Source organism: Gopherus evgoodei, chromosome 15 (genome assembly GCF_007399415.2).
Source record: "Gopherus evgoodei ecotype Sinaloan lineage chromosome 15, rGopEvg1_v1.p, whole genome shotgun sequence".
Lineage (NCBI taxonomy): Eukaryota > Metazoa > Chordata > Testudines > Testudinidae > Gopherus > Gopherus evgoodei.
The window spans coordinates 14,464,754-14,480,559 of record NC_044336.1 but is presented as its reverse complement, the minus strand read 5'-3'; the positions used below and the strand labels follow the sequence as shown (position 1 = coordinate 14,480,559).

General features: G+C 52.9%; 2 protein-coding genes across 8 annotated transcripts in view; one reads left to right on the top strand and one right to left on the bottom strand.

Annotated features, from left to right (window-relative positions):
• Positions 1-10,654, top strand: part of MYO15B (myosin XVB) — a 49,625-nt gene extending 38,971 nt beyond the window's left edge. For 2 of the 3 annotated variants that reach the window (XM_030534008.1, XM_030534006.1), the window contains 7 exons: positions 790-886; positions 1,631-1,779; positions 2,812-2,933; positions 4,217-4,350; positions 4,845-4,978; positions 5,375-5,515; positions 7,198-10,654. In XM_030534008.1, coding sequence (XP_030389868.1) covers positions 790-886; positions 1,631-1,779; positions 2,812-2,933; positions 4,217-4,350; positions 4,845-4,978; positions 5,375-5,515; positions 7,198-7,257 — 837 coding nt within the window. In that variant the 3' untranslated portion in view covers positions 7,258-10,654. The remainder of the gene's footprint in view (positions 1-789; positions 887-1,630; positions 1,780-2,811; positions 2,934-4,216; positions 4,351-4,844; positions 4,979-5,374; positions 5,516-7,197) is intronic. The other variant, XM_030534007.1, reaches the window with a different exon arrangement.
• RECQL5 (RecQ like helicase 5) overlaps positions 10,044-15,806 on the bottom strand; it is a 57,240-nt gene continuing 51,477 nt past the window's right edge. For 3 of the 5 annotated variants that reach the window (XM_030534009.1, XM_030534010.1, XM_030534012.1), the window contains 5 exons: positions 13,787-14,460; positions 13,422-13,500; positions 12,120-12,368; positions 11,529-11,601; positions 10,044-11,363 (listed from right to left, as the gene is read on the bottom strand). In XM_030534009.1, coding sequence (XP_030389869.1) covers positions 11,263-11,363; positions 11,529-11,601; positions 12,120-12,368; positions 13,422-13,500; positions 13,787-14,460 — 1,176 coding nt within the window. In that variant the 3' untranslated portion in view covers positions 10,044-11,262. The other 2 variants (XM_030534011.1, XM_030534014.1) reach the window with 2 other exon arrangements.

The following is a 15,806-nucleotide window of genomic DNA, read 5'->3' as shown; positions in this document are numbered from 1 at the left end:
CCGTGCCGGGAGTGCTGGACGGCCCCCTTGGGGCCCTGCGGCCATCTCGTGCCGGGAGTGCTGGACGGCCCCCTTGGGGCCCTGTGGCCGTCTCATGCCGGGAGTGCTGGGCAGCCCCCTTGGGGCCCTGTTTCCCCCCCGTGCCGGGAGTGCTGGACGGCCCCCTTGGGGCCCTGTGTCCCCCCCCGTGCCGGGAGTGCTGGACGGCCCCCTTGGGGCCCTGCGGCTGTCTCGTGCCGGGAGTGCTGGACGGCCCCCTTGGGACCCTGCAGCCGTCTCGTGCCGGGAGTGCTGAACAGGTCTTGGGACCTCTGCAGGGAGGCCCCTCAGCCATGTGTCTGCACAATGGCTCATTAGCAGAGAACTGTCATTACCTTCCCCTCCAGAACTGCGGGGACAGGGGAACCCCATCCTCATTGGGCTGGGTTTGGCTTGTAAGTTACCTGGCTGCTCCCGGAGCCCTGCCCAGGGCAAAGGTGCTTTGAGCTTTCTGGGCTTAGCGGAATTGAATTGGAATCATCCCCTGTGAATCAGTGCCAGGGCTTTTCAAGGGTTGATTCACTGAACAAGCAAACGTTCCCAGCTGCTGCCCCTTTGGGGTAGGGATAGAGAAAGCACCAGCCCCAGAGGCCGGCTGTCATATCTGTGCCCAGACCCTGTCTTTGGGTTCTGCTCTGTTGCTCTCCACTCCCTGTCATGCCCGCCCTGTAGCAGGAAATGAGGCCAGCAGCATCTGCTCGCCCTTTGGAAGGGGTGTTTGCCTGGTCCCATCTCCCTCCCTGGCTGCAGGTGGCTGCGGAAGTGGTGCAGGAGATCTGTGAGCAGATGGGGATCAACGAGCAGGAGGAGATCCAGGAGTTCGCTCTCTTCGCCAGCAAGAACGACGGCAAGTAAAGGGACAGTGTTTACATTGTCCTGGGGTAGAGTCAGATCCCTGCAGAGTTACCTGATGTGGGGCTTGGGCTCAGCTGGGAACCTCTCTGACCTCTCTCCCTCCCACAGGGCTCCAGACCTGCAGGTGCTGAAATCAGCTGGGGTAGGGCAGAGTGAGCCAGGCCAGCCTGTCCTAGAGGCAGCTCTGAGGTGCATTGTGAGGAAGGGGCATGGCCTGGCCTCTTCCCCCTTCCCTTTGTGGGTGCTTCCCCCAGGGCTGCTAGCAGGGAGCAGTCTCTGAGCTTCAGATAACACAGGGCTGGACCTGTGCCTAGCCCGTCAGCTCCTCCTCCCCACATCCTGGCGTTGGGCCCTGTTGTGATGCTGCTGCGCACGAGGTTGCACCTGTTAGCGTTTGCTGCAAGTGGCTGCTTTCTAAATGCGATGTCTCCAGCATCATGGCTGCTGCTTCCCTTCCCCCAGGAGAGCTGGGGAAGTTCCCTTAACTGATGGCGCCTTCCTGCTTGGGGTTCCCTGGTTTATGACACCTACCCCCAAGGGCTGGGGGACTCTTGTCCAGCAGTCTGTGTTGCTTGCTCCTAAAGCTGGTCCTCCCCTTGAATGACTGGTGGCTAGTGCTGTTTGATGCTGGGGGACTGCGTGGGGGTGAAGAGGCCCCCTGGTGGGTTGCAGGTGGCTGGGGTCACTTGCCCTCCCGGAGTTGCTCTGAGGTGGTGACAGGACTGTGCATGTACAGGGAAGGTGGTGAGGCCGGTGCGCCAGTACGAATACATCCATGACTACCTGCTGGAGGACAGCTCTGTGATCTTGGATTTACGCCGGCTCTCCTGGAAGACACCCCTGCACTTCGAGAACGAGATTTATATCAGCGTTCACTACAGCCAGGTAACTTCTGGAGTCAGCACCATCCGCACGAGCCCCCTGAGGCCCACCAGCCACGGAGCAGAGTCCAGGGGCACTGTGCATTCTGCTAAGGGGCTTCTCCAAAGAGCAAACCCCACGCTGCGAACACCCCCGAGGGTCTCACACAGGTACCATCCATGCAGCCCAGTATCCCATTTCCAGGAGTGGCCAATAGCTAATGCTTGATCCAAAGATGGCAGCCCCCGTGTCCTCCCAGGCAGCAAAGCAGTGGGGGAGGCAGCCAGCTTCTGGACTGAAGCATGAGATCTAGGTTGGTTTTTGTTTGTTTGTGTGGCTGCTACTGTTCTTAATGCTCCCATCACTGTCTGATCCTCCTTGGTGCCTGTCCCCTCTCTCACATCTCCCCCTGGGGAAGAGCCCAGTACTCACCCCAGCCCTGTGCGTGGGGCAGCCACCTTTACAGGCTGTCAGGATGCTGTTTGCAGCTGTATTGGCTAAATCCAGTGTCTAGGTCTCAGTGAGCAGACCCCTCCTGACTCCTCCTCCTTCACTTCCCCTGCTTGGAGAAAGCTGCGCCAGAGATCCCCATCCCATTTGGGTGGCTCACGTGCAGCGCCATGGGGTCTATGAAGCAGTGTGCAAAGAAGAGGCTAAAGGGTGCAGTGGAGGTAGCTAGGTGTAAATGACAGGGAGCCCAAAGGTCGATCATGGGGTCTGTATGGTACCCAGAACACACGCCCAGTGAGCTGCTGGTGCCTTTTGGCTGAGTAACCAAGAGAGGCCCTCACTCTGCTGTCCTGGGCCCAGGCTGGAGTTTGTGGCCTGGCATCCAGTTAGAGCTGGGCTGTGAGGACAAGCAGAGCTCTTTGTATTGGGTTCCTGCTGTCCGTGGCTATTTGCATCTGCCAGAATGGGGCTGGGAGCTAGGCATCTGCTCTGGTGCTCTTTCAGTAGAACTCCCTGCAGTGCAGATTCCAGGCCTGTGCCGTGGGAGGCCATCCAGGCCAGTTCTTAGCAGCTGGCAAGCTTCCCCTGTGCTGTGGTTGCTTTCAGGTGCAGCAGGATTACCTGAAAGGGAAGCTCTTGCTGAACTACAACAGTGAACTGGAGAAGCAGGTGGGCACCATGGCCCTTTTCCAACACTGGGCCAGAGGACTGGGCTCCCCACCATCCAAGTAAGTCTGTCTCTGTGGGGTTTCCAGAGGAACCCAGGGGTGGCCAGCCTGGACCCAAGCAGTGTTCTGGGTAGTCCAGAGTCCTGGCTTGATGCTTCAAAGCAAGATGCAAGAAACCCTGCAGTGAATAATTATGGAATAACCTGCCTGTATGGGAAGTTCCTTCCTGACCCCCAGGCACTTGGTGGCTGGCTCACGCTTGGAAGCATGAGGGTTTACATCCCTCTTACACTCTTAACCGACCTGTGAATAGTCTCAATAGCCACGTAACATCTTTAAAAAAAATAAAATTCTACTAAGCTCTTACTTTGTGGCAGAAAGTCTTGCAAGGTTACAATGACTCGAGTACGACGGGTTTCCTCTGATCTGGTTTAAACTCGTTGCCTTTCAATTTTATTGAATGTTCCCTTGTTCTCTCTCATTAGGGCGAAATTTTCACTAACATTAGGCACCATATTTAGGCATCTAATAAATATGGATGAAGGTTGCCTAAAGGAGGCTGCAGGGGACAAAGGGCACGGAGACAAAGATTCCCTCTACCAGCTGTGAGCTTCATTTGCAGTGTCCTTGGACCCTGTGTAGAATGGAGTGGTGTTGGCAGAGGTGGAAGCATCTTTGAAATTCCCATGAGCCAGCGCTGGTGGAGATGAACCATCCTGGCTCTGGGGTACTAGGTCGTCCGGAATGTCTGCTTGAGGGGGAAGCCGTAAAGGCCCTCCAGTAAGCCAGGAGGGGGGTGAGGTGTAAAGTGCTATTGGGGTTTAGAGGGCGGGTGGCCTCAGAGCCCCCACTGGCTAGCTATAAAACACCATATAGTTCTATTGCAATGCTGCAACCTTCATACAAATAGTGCTAGTTGTCTTTGGGAAGTAAATTATTTCACTGGGCATCGGCTTGCCCTTCACTGGTGTGTATGTTTCTTTCCTGCTGAAGTTGGATGTCCCCGTTGTTTCATCTGTGTCTAACTAAAGCATAACTTAGTTCACCTACCCCATCCCTGCCCCTAGAAACTGCTCTCATGTCCTCTTGATGCCCTCAACTAGTCCTGGCTGCTTCGTCTCTACTAACCCCTTATGGAAGTGAGTTAAGGCATGTCTAAGTGAACACTTACCGCCCAGCACACCGGAGAGCAACTGTACAGCACTGCAGCTGGCCGCGCACTAATGGCATATGTGGAGCCTGCTGATGCACACTCCCTGTTCCCTAGTGCTCGGCCCCCTCAGCTTGCCATGCAGTAACTGTTCGTGTAGGCATGTCCTTATGTTCTCTGCTTGTCTGGTTAGTCAGGAGTTGATGGACTATGCCCCAATGCCCGTGCTCCAGCTCATCAACCCACAGGCTCTCCAAAGCCAAGTCAACTGGCTGATGGAAACCATGAAGCCACTCGGACAGCAGGAGGCAAAAATCCAGTTTGTAGGTGAGGCAACTGTGGACAGGGGCCCCTGGGAGAGGAAAGGGAAGAGCCCCTAGCACTGCTCGATGCCTGGGCTCAGTGGATGCCACTTTTGCGCTGGCTTTGTATTTGCCACCAGGTGCTATTTGCAAAGTTGGCAATGATCCTTAAAGCCTTGACAAGCCCAGGACCAGGAAACCTGAGCTCACCCTGGGGCTAGGGCATTTGGCATAGAGGGTCCCCACCTGTGGCCTTGGTGCTCTTTGGAGGCCTGCCAGGGCCCATGCAAAACCCTTAAGAGCTTTTCATGGGGTTCTGGTTTTGTGTGTATTCCCTGTTCTTGAAAGGACAGAGCATGAATAAAGCCAGTGTGTGGCTGCAGTGAGGGGACAGGGAGTTGCCATTATCACTGCTTGATTTGCAAACAAGCACTTGGGTGGGTGCAGCGTTTAGCGCTGTCTCATGTAGTGTTCTGCAGATTTTGGACATAGGCATTAGTACAGTCTCCCTTCCCGCAGAGCATGTGATCCAACTGCCCCTCTTCGGCTACAACGCGTACCCCGTGGAGCGGTGCAGCGAGCCCAGGATTCCTCTACCCTGCGTCCTTGGAGTGAATAGGGACCAGATCGTCATTGTGGACAGCAGGTCCCAGGTATGCTGCCTAGAGCGCCGGGATCAGTATCTCACTACCTTGGCCCACTCGTGCACTGGCTTTGTACGAACTTTCTCTTTCTCGCATAAGTCAGAGTCCACAGCCGTGGACTTTGTCCACTCCCTGCCTCCCCGTACAGAGTGAGCGTGGAGGTAAGCTGGCACCAGGACCCACCCAGGACTCTGGCTCGGTGTTTTTTCCATGACGTGTCCTATAGCCCTGAACTGGCTTAGAAGAGGCTCGAAGGCTGAGCTCTTCTTTCTTAACATTCTGTATTTACATGATTGTGGTGAAAGCCTGCACTAGAGGTGGGGTGCTGAGGGAACTTGGGTCCTGAGTTCTCGTGTCCTGCACTGGAGCAGCCCCTCTGATGGCAGTTTCTCTCCCTGGGCACAGGAGCTCTGCTGCCGCATCCCGCTGAAGGAGGTGCAGAGGATGCGAACCTTGCGGCCTTTGGACGACTCTGGGGTGCCGGGTCTGGAAGTGAACTATGGCTCTGTGGACAATCCTCAGACCATGTGGTTTGAACTGCACCAGGTAAAGAGAACCCTGAGCACTGCCTGCTACTGGCCATGTAATGAATGTAGTTATTGGGACAATATTTAATCCTGTCTCAGTTGGTTTCTCCAGCCAGCTGGTGCCCACACTTTGTCCAACTGAGACTGAGGCGGACAGCTCTAGAGCCTTCCCCTAGCTCAGCGATAGGGACTCTGAACTACAGTTCCCAGCATCCACTGCTCCCTCTTCAGCCAAACAGCATTGTGGGTATTGTGCTGGGAACTGTACTCAACTAGGCATCCCTGTGTAGTAGAGGATGGCAGGCTAGAGCCACTCCACAGCCCATCATGGGTCATGTCCCATCCAAACTTGCCGGTTTCATTTAAAGATGAAAAATCTTTCCTCATCCTGTACGCTGGTTGTGATCCTCCGAGGTTCCCAGAACACAGCAGCACCTTCCCTAGCACTACCTGCAGCGGCTGCCTCGCTCTCACATTTGATAGGAGAGCTCGCAGGCTTTTTGCTGGGCAGGACCAGCATTCAGGCTCCTGCAGTAGGTGCAGCGTGAGACACTGGGCCCTGGCTGGGGGAGGAAGTGGCAGGTGCTAAAGCCTTGGGCAGGAAAACTGCCTGGAAATTAGTGATGGCTTTTCCTTGTGTAAGGAACAGGCTCAGGCCTGAAGCTGGCTCTCTGCTTAATGAATTGTATTAGGATAAAAAGGAGAAGTTGGTTTAGTGCAGGGGGTGTAATACCAGCAGTAGGCTCCGGGGCTGCCAAACCTCGATGGGCTCGTCTACACAGGGATGGTAGGGATGCCTGTGCCAGAGCCGGTCTCACACTAGTGTGCTACAGGCAGACATGTAGCTGAGGCAGTGCCAGCAGCTAACCGCCCTGAGTACATCTCTACAGCTTCAGGAAGGAATGAACTCTGGGCAGCTGGCCTGTGGAGTCACTGTAGCTACCCTTCTAGTTTTAGCACTAAACCGGCTAGCGAGGGTTTGTCTGCCTGAGCTGGCACTTACCCCCTACAGCACCAGCACAGACGTTGCCTCTGCAGAGTGAAGGCATGAAACTGTCTCTGTGTGGATACTCGCACTCCATGGCCTGAGCACCTTTGTGTGCTTTAGCTCAGCACACTGATGTGTATCCACATGGGGGGATAGTGCAGGGTTGCTGAGTGCCCCAGCTACTCGGCTCCCCCCAGACAAGCCTGAAGTTTCACTTTGGAAGGCTAGAATTACGACCCCCCCATTCAGCTACCAGCCTTGTAGTGAGTCGGCGAATGCCCCTTTTCTTGCAGCAGCACAGAACAGTCATTCTCCGCCCCCCCAGTTATAGTGGAATAAACAAATCCCCTAAGATTTATAGCCAGCAACCAGGGTCTAAGCCTTTCCCCTTGGCACCTGGGTTACATGCTGGTTGTGAAGTATTGGGCAAGATCTTTAAAAGAAAAAGCACAGATAGCAATATGATCTTACCCAAGGGAAGTGGCATTGCAGGGGGCCCCTGGAAAAGGTTTAAATGGTTCCACCTTAAAAAAAAAAAAAAAAAAAAAAGCAGCAGCAGCTTTGCCAAGAGAAGGCCTGGGGTTTAAGCCCAGCCCTGCTGGTTTAGCAAAGGCAGGTGGCTGGAAGTAGCCTGTTAGTGCAAAGGAGAGGTGAGGAAGGGGAGGGGCTGCGGTGGTCAGGGAATTACTTCTACTGGGTTGTAATCTTTACAGGCCAAGGAACTGTACCACACAATCACAGTCATCATGGAGGAAAGGGAGTCTCAGCCCTAGAGAGCCAGGCTGGAAAATGGCAAAGCAGAACAGGGCCGTCCTCAGCTTGGACAGCTGATCAACCACTCCTCACACTGGCCTGTGGCAGGGCTAGTCCCATTCACCATCCTGCTCTCCAGCCGCCTTGTTCTAGCAGCACACTCCCCTCTCCTGCTTTCCCAGGCTGCCACTCCCTTGCCAGCCTGTCGTCCAAGCTGTTCGGTCACATTATTTCTGCACCACCAGGTGCCAGAACCTGGACCTCCACCGTAGTGCTGCTCCTCATCCCCTCCCGCCCCAGGCTTGGTTCGCACGTCGCTCCCATTCAGAGTCCTTTGGAGTTGTGTGGTCTCCGCAGCCAGAGCAGAGCCGGAAATGCAACAAGGCCCTGGTCTTTTTCACAAGCTACTACAAGCAAGTGGGGAGGAGCAGACCGGGGACTTCAAGGTACAGCACTGCAGTCCTTTTCTGCACTAACAACAAACTCACACATGGCAGCAGCAGGGGCGTCTGGTACTTGTATCTTTTTCTTGGTGATGCGAAATCTCTGACAACTCCATCTACTGGCATTAAATTCCTGAGAGCGGCCTCTTTGTGGCAGCTCTTTGATATTATCACAGAGCTGGTCAGTGAGTGTCAATATGCAGTTACGATGTGTGTCAAGGCAGACACTGAACTGCAATGGTAAGACTGTTGACGGCTACTCGATTTCTTACACTATGCAGATGGCCAGTATGTTTCTTTTTCTTTCTAAGCTGAAGAACTCAGTCTGACTGTACAGCTGTATATTTAAATGTCTGATTGCCCAGTGAACTAAGATACAAATTGCCCTCCTCAACAGAGGGGGGGGAATCAGAATGTAAAAATAAATCCTTAATTTATTTTATTACTGTCCATCTCCAGCTGGGGGAGAGGTGTTTGTGCTTCTGTGGGGGAAAAAAAAAATCAATGAAATATTTAATAACCAATAAATTATTAAAGTCTTGGTTCCTTCCAGTTTTTGGAGCTATGAAAATAAAACTGTTGGCTTCCATGTGCACTAGGCAAAGAGGCTGTTCTGTCAGTGGGGGCTCAAGGGCACTTTTGGGGGCATTTGAAAAGCATGAGCAGGCTGGGAATGAACATGGCCCCTTGGACCAGCTGTTGAAAGCCAGCCTTGATGCTCAGCACATGAACATTGGCCACCCACTAGGAATTCACTGGGGATAATGTGAAGTGAGTTGGCAAAGGCAGCAGTTCCTGGTAGCCAAGTGTCCATATTGTAACTAACACCAACAACTACAGGGGCATGGAGACTAAAAGGTCTTCCTTGCTGCTACTGTCTCTCAGTTTGAGCCATGAATGAATCTTGCACTCTAGCAGCCCATGCTCCAGCTGCCCCATGGCTGACTTTTCCAGGGGCATGACAACCTCTTGCAGGGGGGAAGGAAGAAAGGGAGCCTCAGCTGGAGAGTGCTATAGTGCAGTGTCAAAGTGCACATTCAGTCCCCAGCAGCCCATGTGCTAAGAGGGTTGTCCGCTTTGTCAGAGCGCTTAAATGGCTTCCTGATTCGCTGGCACTAGAAGCCAGGAGTTCTGTTGGCTGGTCCTCTCCCTAAGCAAAGTGCAATGTTAACTATTAAATACAGCATAGTATAAAGTATAGCATTAACCATTAGCAGAAACAAAACTATCCTCAGGGCAATTCAACCTTCACCTTTGAAGTGGCCCCCACTGCTTTAGACCTGTTGCCTGTATATTCTCTACCTCCCACCCCAAAACACACACACACAGGCAGGAGGCAGTTCTAACAAACTGGCCCCACCCTCCCTTCTCCCAGGGCCTTGGAAGGGGCGGGTGCAGCACCAGGGCACTGTGAAAGACTAGAAGGAGGAAGAGAAACAGGACACTTGACAGCAGAGGAAAGAGAAGCTCTGGGTCTAACACTCTCTGCCAGTTCTCTTCTTATAAACCTATCAATCTCCCTCACCCACCCCAGGGGGCGCCCTATGCGTTTCCTGGCTGGAGTCCCTCGTCAGCATGGAAGGAGGCAACTTCTCCTACCCCTTTCAGCCCTCAAGAGCGGTACAGAACACTAACAGAAGTGAACCACTAGGATCCCATGGACTCACAAGCTATGGCCAGAGTACCTCTGAGGACTAAAAGCAGGTAGACAACTGAACACCCCCCCGCTGCTGGGAAGTCTTGGCTAAGCACAGGGAGGCAATCCTCTACTCCCAGGAAGAGTTCCAGGGGATTTTTAATGGCAATGCAAAGATCCTAGTCCACAATAATAATAGCATGTAAAGTACTTACCTTACTGCAGCACAACAGGCTGCTATGCCTGGGAGGTGACCATGCAGTTCTGGAGCATCGGGGGTGTTGAAAGCGACTACTCAGCAAAATCACGCAAGCTGCTGCAGCTCAAGCAGCAAGGGCACAGATAAAAGCAGAAACGTCTGAGACACGCTGCACCACTAACTCATTTTACACCACCCCTCAAAAACTAACAGGAGCTAGAGCTACTGGAAACTCGGGCTAGCTGCCAGTGGAGGCTGGCTCTTCGAGGTCTGCACAGAGATTCCAGCTAGCAACTAACTACTTCTAGAGGAAGAGAAGAATTGTGTGTTCCGAACACGACTGCCCATTCTTAGCCACCGGCTCCTAACATTCAGTTCATCAGTTGGTGGTTCAAGGGACCAGTGACTCTGCTTTTACCCAGGTGTTCACGGTGTAATGCTCCGTGCGTGCTCAGTAAGATAACCAGGAGCAGCAGCGCACGTCACATGTAATGAAACAGCAGGAACTAGGCAAATAGAGCCCATCGCAACTGTGACGTTCAGTTTATTGTCAGTTTACCATGCACCCTTCGGTAACATAGAAAAGCCCAGTTTCCCCGAGTACAAACTATTCAGAAGCCTGTTCCATTCCTGGCTTCTAAGATTGCAGGTTGATCCAGCAGCATTAATGCCAGCAAGGCCAATATCTTCTCTAGGCATAGAGCAAAGGCAGAGCCCCATAAAAACTAAATGTGAAAGACAATCCTGGGCACACTAGGGTCATGTTACAACTCACCGACTGTCCAGTTCAGGCCCTCGCATAAATATAGCAGCAGATGCACCACAGCTACTGGATCTACGAGTGCCACAGCAGCGGGTGGGTAATTGGCCATACCAGCAGCAGCATCCTCGGTCCTAAGTCCCTGGTTTAGGCACAGTGAGAGGATATGGCTTCCAGGGGCTATGAGCAAATACTAGGGAAGTGCATCGACTTTGATGCTGCCCCTTATAATGACAACCAAGGAGGAGTGTGGGGGGGGAGAGAGCTGCCAGTCTGTCCAGGCTAAGGCACTAATGCCCACGCCAGTTAACGAGCACACACAGCTGGCCAGAGAAAAGCCAAACTTCAAGGTGGTTTTTAAAAAGGAAAAAAAAAAAAAGCCTGCAGGGGATCCCCAGCTTTGGGAAAGGAGACGCTGCACGTCCCATCGTCTAAACCAAAACATTTTTTCAAAATAAATGTCCCCTCTAGGAACTTAACCATCAGCTCGCATCAACAAACCCTGAGCAAAGCGTGGGCCTTTGAATGTGTTTTCAGCGTAAGGCTTCTATTGGTAACATTTAAATAAAAAGGCAAGGGAGGGGGCAAGAAGGGGTGGGTGGGGAGGATCAGAGACACTTGTGGGGAGCAGCGGGATTCACACCCAACTTGGAATCAGAGTCTGCAATTCTAAGCCCTTCTCAGCCGGCAGCAGCAGCGGGCTGCATCACAGCACGGCTGAGAGAGGCCTCAGAGCTACGCAGCATTGGCAGATACCAGACCTCTTAGCAAGGGCTGCTGAAGGACTTCGTCGTCCCTTAGGCACTGGAGGAGCTCCGCAGACAAATTCCCAGGGATCACCTCCCTAGAGACATTCTCACGGCCACACCCTTGGCACAGATGCCATGGAGAACAAGCAGCAACATGAATGGAAAACTCCCCTGTGTCTCCGTGAGCCTTCGGTTCCAACGACTGCAGCAGGGAACGGACACAGCTGAAGAACCAGTATCATCTTTCCGAGCTGGGCAGCGCTTGCCAGTCTGTCTCATTTTCACACCTGACTCGGGTTTTGAAAAACTCCTTGATGAGTCTCTGTGCTTCTTCTTTCACTGCAAAGAGAGAGGACAGCCCCTTTGAGGAGACTCTGGCAGAATCTGCAGCACCACCCCCCCCGCCCCACAGGTCATTGACCCATTTAATACCAGTATATCCCCAGCTGTCTACATGATACCACCCCACAGCCACATCCCACCACCCCCCACATGGCGACTCACCAGCCTTGCGGACAGGATTCTTCTCCTCAGTCAGTAAGTGGGAAAGGTGTCGGGCAAATCCCTTGAACAGTTCCTGCAGGGTAGAGAAATCAAAGTGCAGAGCGAAGGCTACCCATGGCTGCATCACCCTCTCATCACACAATCGGTGTAGGTTTGTATACCTTTGCACAGCCTCTAGCACCATCGGGCCGTAACAGAAACAACTGTTATTTGTATTACAGTGGTGCTTATCGTTCACAAGCGAGATCGGGGCCCCGTTGTCTGTTTTTACCCTGAGCGGCTCCACGTACAAGGGCTGAATTTGCTCTTAGTTCCTGGCTCAGTTTTTGCTTTTTAAAATCCAAAGTGAATAACTGGGATCCCCGTAGCACCATGGCAGTCACCACTCACCATTCCTCTCCAGAATGGGTCTCACTTCTTGGGTCACTAAGGCAGGTGGGGACGCACCCTACCACCAAGTAGCAGCAAGACCTCGTAGTTAAATCTGAACACCCACCAGCATCATGCACCCCTCACCCTCTGTCCCAAACGGCCTTAGGAGACAGAGTTCTGGTCTCCTCCTGACAGAGAAAGCTGTTGTCTGTGCCCTACCTTGGAAGCAAATTTACCACCCTTGTAGAAAGGGGTCAAGTATTTGACGACAATATCTGCTGTCTCTTTAAGGGACACGCCTTTGGTCGCTGGCTGGATGGTCTTGGTAGTTCCTTCTTTATCAACATGTGACAAACTTGGATCAAAAGTCACCTTCTTCTTCACTGGGCCCATGCCTTTGCCCTCTGGTTGCGACAGGATGGAAGATGCTGCTGCCTGCAACCTCTTTGTCGCAGGGCTCTCCAAATCCTAGACCAGTGCGAAAAGGAGCAGCCATTCATGCAGCAATTTCAGACTCCTAGGCCAAAGCTGCCACATGAGGCAGAAGCATTCCCATGCCAGCCTGCAAGCTGTTCCCACAGAGAATGCCAGGCAGGAATACATTTAGCCAACTCGGTCCCCTGGAGACAGGCCCTGGGCTAGTCAGGGGCAGGTACTCGAGGCATTAATCTAAGCAGCCCCGCTGTCCCCATCACAAATGAAAAGGGCCTTAGAAGAAATCCTGTGGGATTCGCCTCTCCGGGGATTTCTGTGCCTAAGTGCTTGGAGGGAAGAGTGATGGGGAAATCTTCTTGGATACCTACTGGGAAACCCCCCTGGGGTGAACCTAGCTAGACTCTGCGGGAAATGAGGCCTGGGATAGATCCACAAGGGCAATTCGCTCTGCTTTTGAGCAAAACAGTTAGTGCCCCACTCAAATTCACCCCAAGCATGGGGATGGTGCTGCAGCCAGGTCTCGGGATGGTCATGGATGTCAAACCCTGGGCTAGGGGCTGCAAGGCCAGGCAGGGTGCTCAGCCGTTGCTGCACGATCACCTAGTACTGACTGGTCCATAGGGTCAGCTTTGGTGGCCGCCCTCAACCTGATCAAGCATCACTTTGCTAGCTGTGACAGAGTGGTGGAGACACGTGCATCAGGTGACGGTAGGTATCATCATCTACATCTCTCAGAGGGGGAAAAAGACACAGAGGGGAAGGGCCTGATTGCCAGAAGTGCTGAGCACTCACAGTGTCCACAGAGTTCAGTTGGAGCTGTGGGTGCCCAGCACCTCCAAGAACCATTCCAAAAGTGCCTTGCCTGAGTCACGCTGTGCATAAGTGGCAGAGCCGGGCCTAGATCCCAGGAGTGCAGGCTCCCACACAGACCATATTGCTGCTTGCTGCTGGGATCGGGACTGGACTACACCTGGATGACTGATCCTGCCAGGTGAGGTTTAGACCAGGCATGTCATTTCCAGAGAGAAGCTGGGCACAAAGCTGAGCAGACAGAGGGGAGGAAAATGAAATTCATGAAGGTCTCACCTCATCTGATCCTGGCCTCTTCCTGCCTTGATATTCCCCAGCGCAGGTTGTTTCGATTTCTATACCAGCTTTGTCACTGCTGAGAATGGAGGGAAAGGACAAGATCATTTCTGCTGGTTTCATTATTCAATGACAGGGACTTGCTATGAGATGAAGACTTCACCAGGCTAATATTTAGCGAGTGGCAGAGATTTCAATAAAGCGTGAACGAGGCGCCCTGCCCAGACCAGCTCAGAGTTATAACCCTGATTAAATACTATCAATGCAGCACAAAGGGCTGCGCGTGTAATTAGCTAACGAGACAGCGCTGTGGGATGGACTAGGCAAAGCAGGAAAGAATGGGGCAGGACCTCAAGAGCGCTCACCTTGGTTTTGTCTGACCATCTAATCCTGCTTGTGTGGCTTCAGATCCAGGGTTGTGTTTCGACTCCAAGTCCTGACTTCTCTCAGTCAGCGCTTCTTCCATCTTCCTTGACTCATGGTTCTCCATCTGTGGTTGCCCGGATGAAGCTCCTCCTGAGACACCATTTTCCTGAGGTTCCTCTTTCTCCTGACATACTCTTTGAGAAAGAGACTGAGATAGCTCACTCACAGAACAATCGTTTTCCTCTGCTGAGGCACATCCTGAGGTTTTAAGCCCAGCTTTGGTGAGAGAGAAGAATTTAGAAATGTTCTGGGATTCTTTTCTGGCTGCTTCTGCTAGCAGCTGTTGCTTCTTGGTGAGCTTTGTCTTCTTGGTAGGGCTATCTGACAGGGAGGCATCTGCATCTGGACTGAGTTGCTGTCCCTTCTTGTCATGGGCCTGTTTTGCTTCCACAGCACTTTTGTGTACTACTTTGGCCACCCTTTCTTTGCTCTTGACGACAGAGACTCCGGCCATTTCTGAATCACATTCGCTGTCACCTTGCCAGTTTGGACTATCCGCTTCCCTCTCCACAGGCTTCGCATCACTCTCCTCTTTTGTCTTCAGCAGTTCAGCAGCAGTCTGGAATGGGCTGGAACTCTTTCGAAACCCAGCTCCTATCCGCTTGGGTTTAAACTACAAAGAAAAGGGAAGAAGACAGAGGGAGGGCACTAGAGGGTTACAAAGGCATTGCCAAGGATGTTGTCTCCCTGTGTACACACACACACCCAACCCACTGGGACACACAAAATGGAGACTTGGTTCCTTCCATTACGTGCACATGGTTTGTCACAGGAGGGTTATTCACAAGTCAATGGAGATGGCTTAATTTTGACTTGTGAATTTACTGCTGGTGAAAGGTACTGTCTGTTAGAGTTCAGGAAGGTAGTGGTAGAGCCACCAACTTAATGGCCTGCCCCCTCAGGTAAGGGAGGGGCCACATGACCCAGAAAAGTGATTCCCTGGAACCAAACTGATAAAACTGGAGGACAAAAGGTGCAAAACAAGGGAACTGGATGGGCACACCGTGCAGAGAACACTGGAGAATGCCCACTGCTCTGCAAAGGAGACCAAGGCATCAGTGGATGCTACCAAGAGGCAAGAATTGCCCAGGGAATGGAAGAAGACCCCTCCAGTCACAGAGAACCTCCCTGCTGAGTTTGGAATGGATGGCCATCTTGGCCAGAGCCAGGAGGAGGCTGATGAGAACTTGTGACATCATAGGGCCATAGACCGGATGGGTATATAGGAAATGTGGGGACAAACACAGCCAGAACCTCAGCAGGAGGCTCTGGAGGAGCTGGGAGAGGGGCTGCACTAGGGCATGCTGCAGGCAGCTGTGTGCCAAGCTCTCCCTCTTGTGGCACAAGAGGCAGGTATTGGGGGCATCTATGAACCACACCAGCCATGTGCCCTGGCTTACAGTAATGTGCAGGAGGTGCCAACGAACGTGGAAGAACCCAGCTTCACAGCCCTGGCCAGCAGAGCTCCCCACAGCACAGGAAGCAGCAGAATGAATTTCCCCTCCCAACGTGCTTCACCCTGGGCTGAAGAATAGTTCAGTCCAGCCTTACACTCTCTGACGTCCTGCAGTCTCTCTGCTGAGGCTGCCAACAAAGGTGCAGGGAGTACCAAGAGTGGTTTCTGCAATGTGAGCTCTTGTTCGCTGTGCTGACCCCAGCAAACCCACTTCACAGATCTACTGAAAAGCCACAAGATAGTAACAGCTTTCAGCCACCACCGCTCTGGGGTTGGATCTGGCAGCGGGAGAGGAGAGGGATTAGTGATAGGTAAGGAGCTACAGAGCTTAAGCCAGCCAGTCCAGTGTCGCTGGATGGAGTCTGCCAATGACTGCCAGGTCTAGTGTTGGGTCTGCCAGTTGTGTTGGTGCCACTCTGCAGCACATTTCTTTCAGGGAGCACACACTGTCTAAAACCAGAAGAAGACACATCAGAGCAGTCATGGCTGCACAGTAAGGGGGA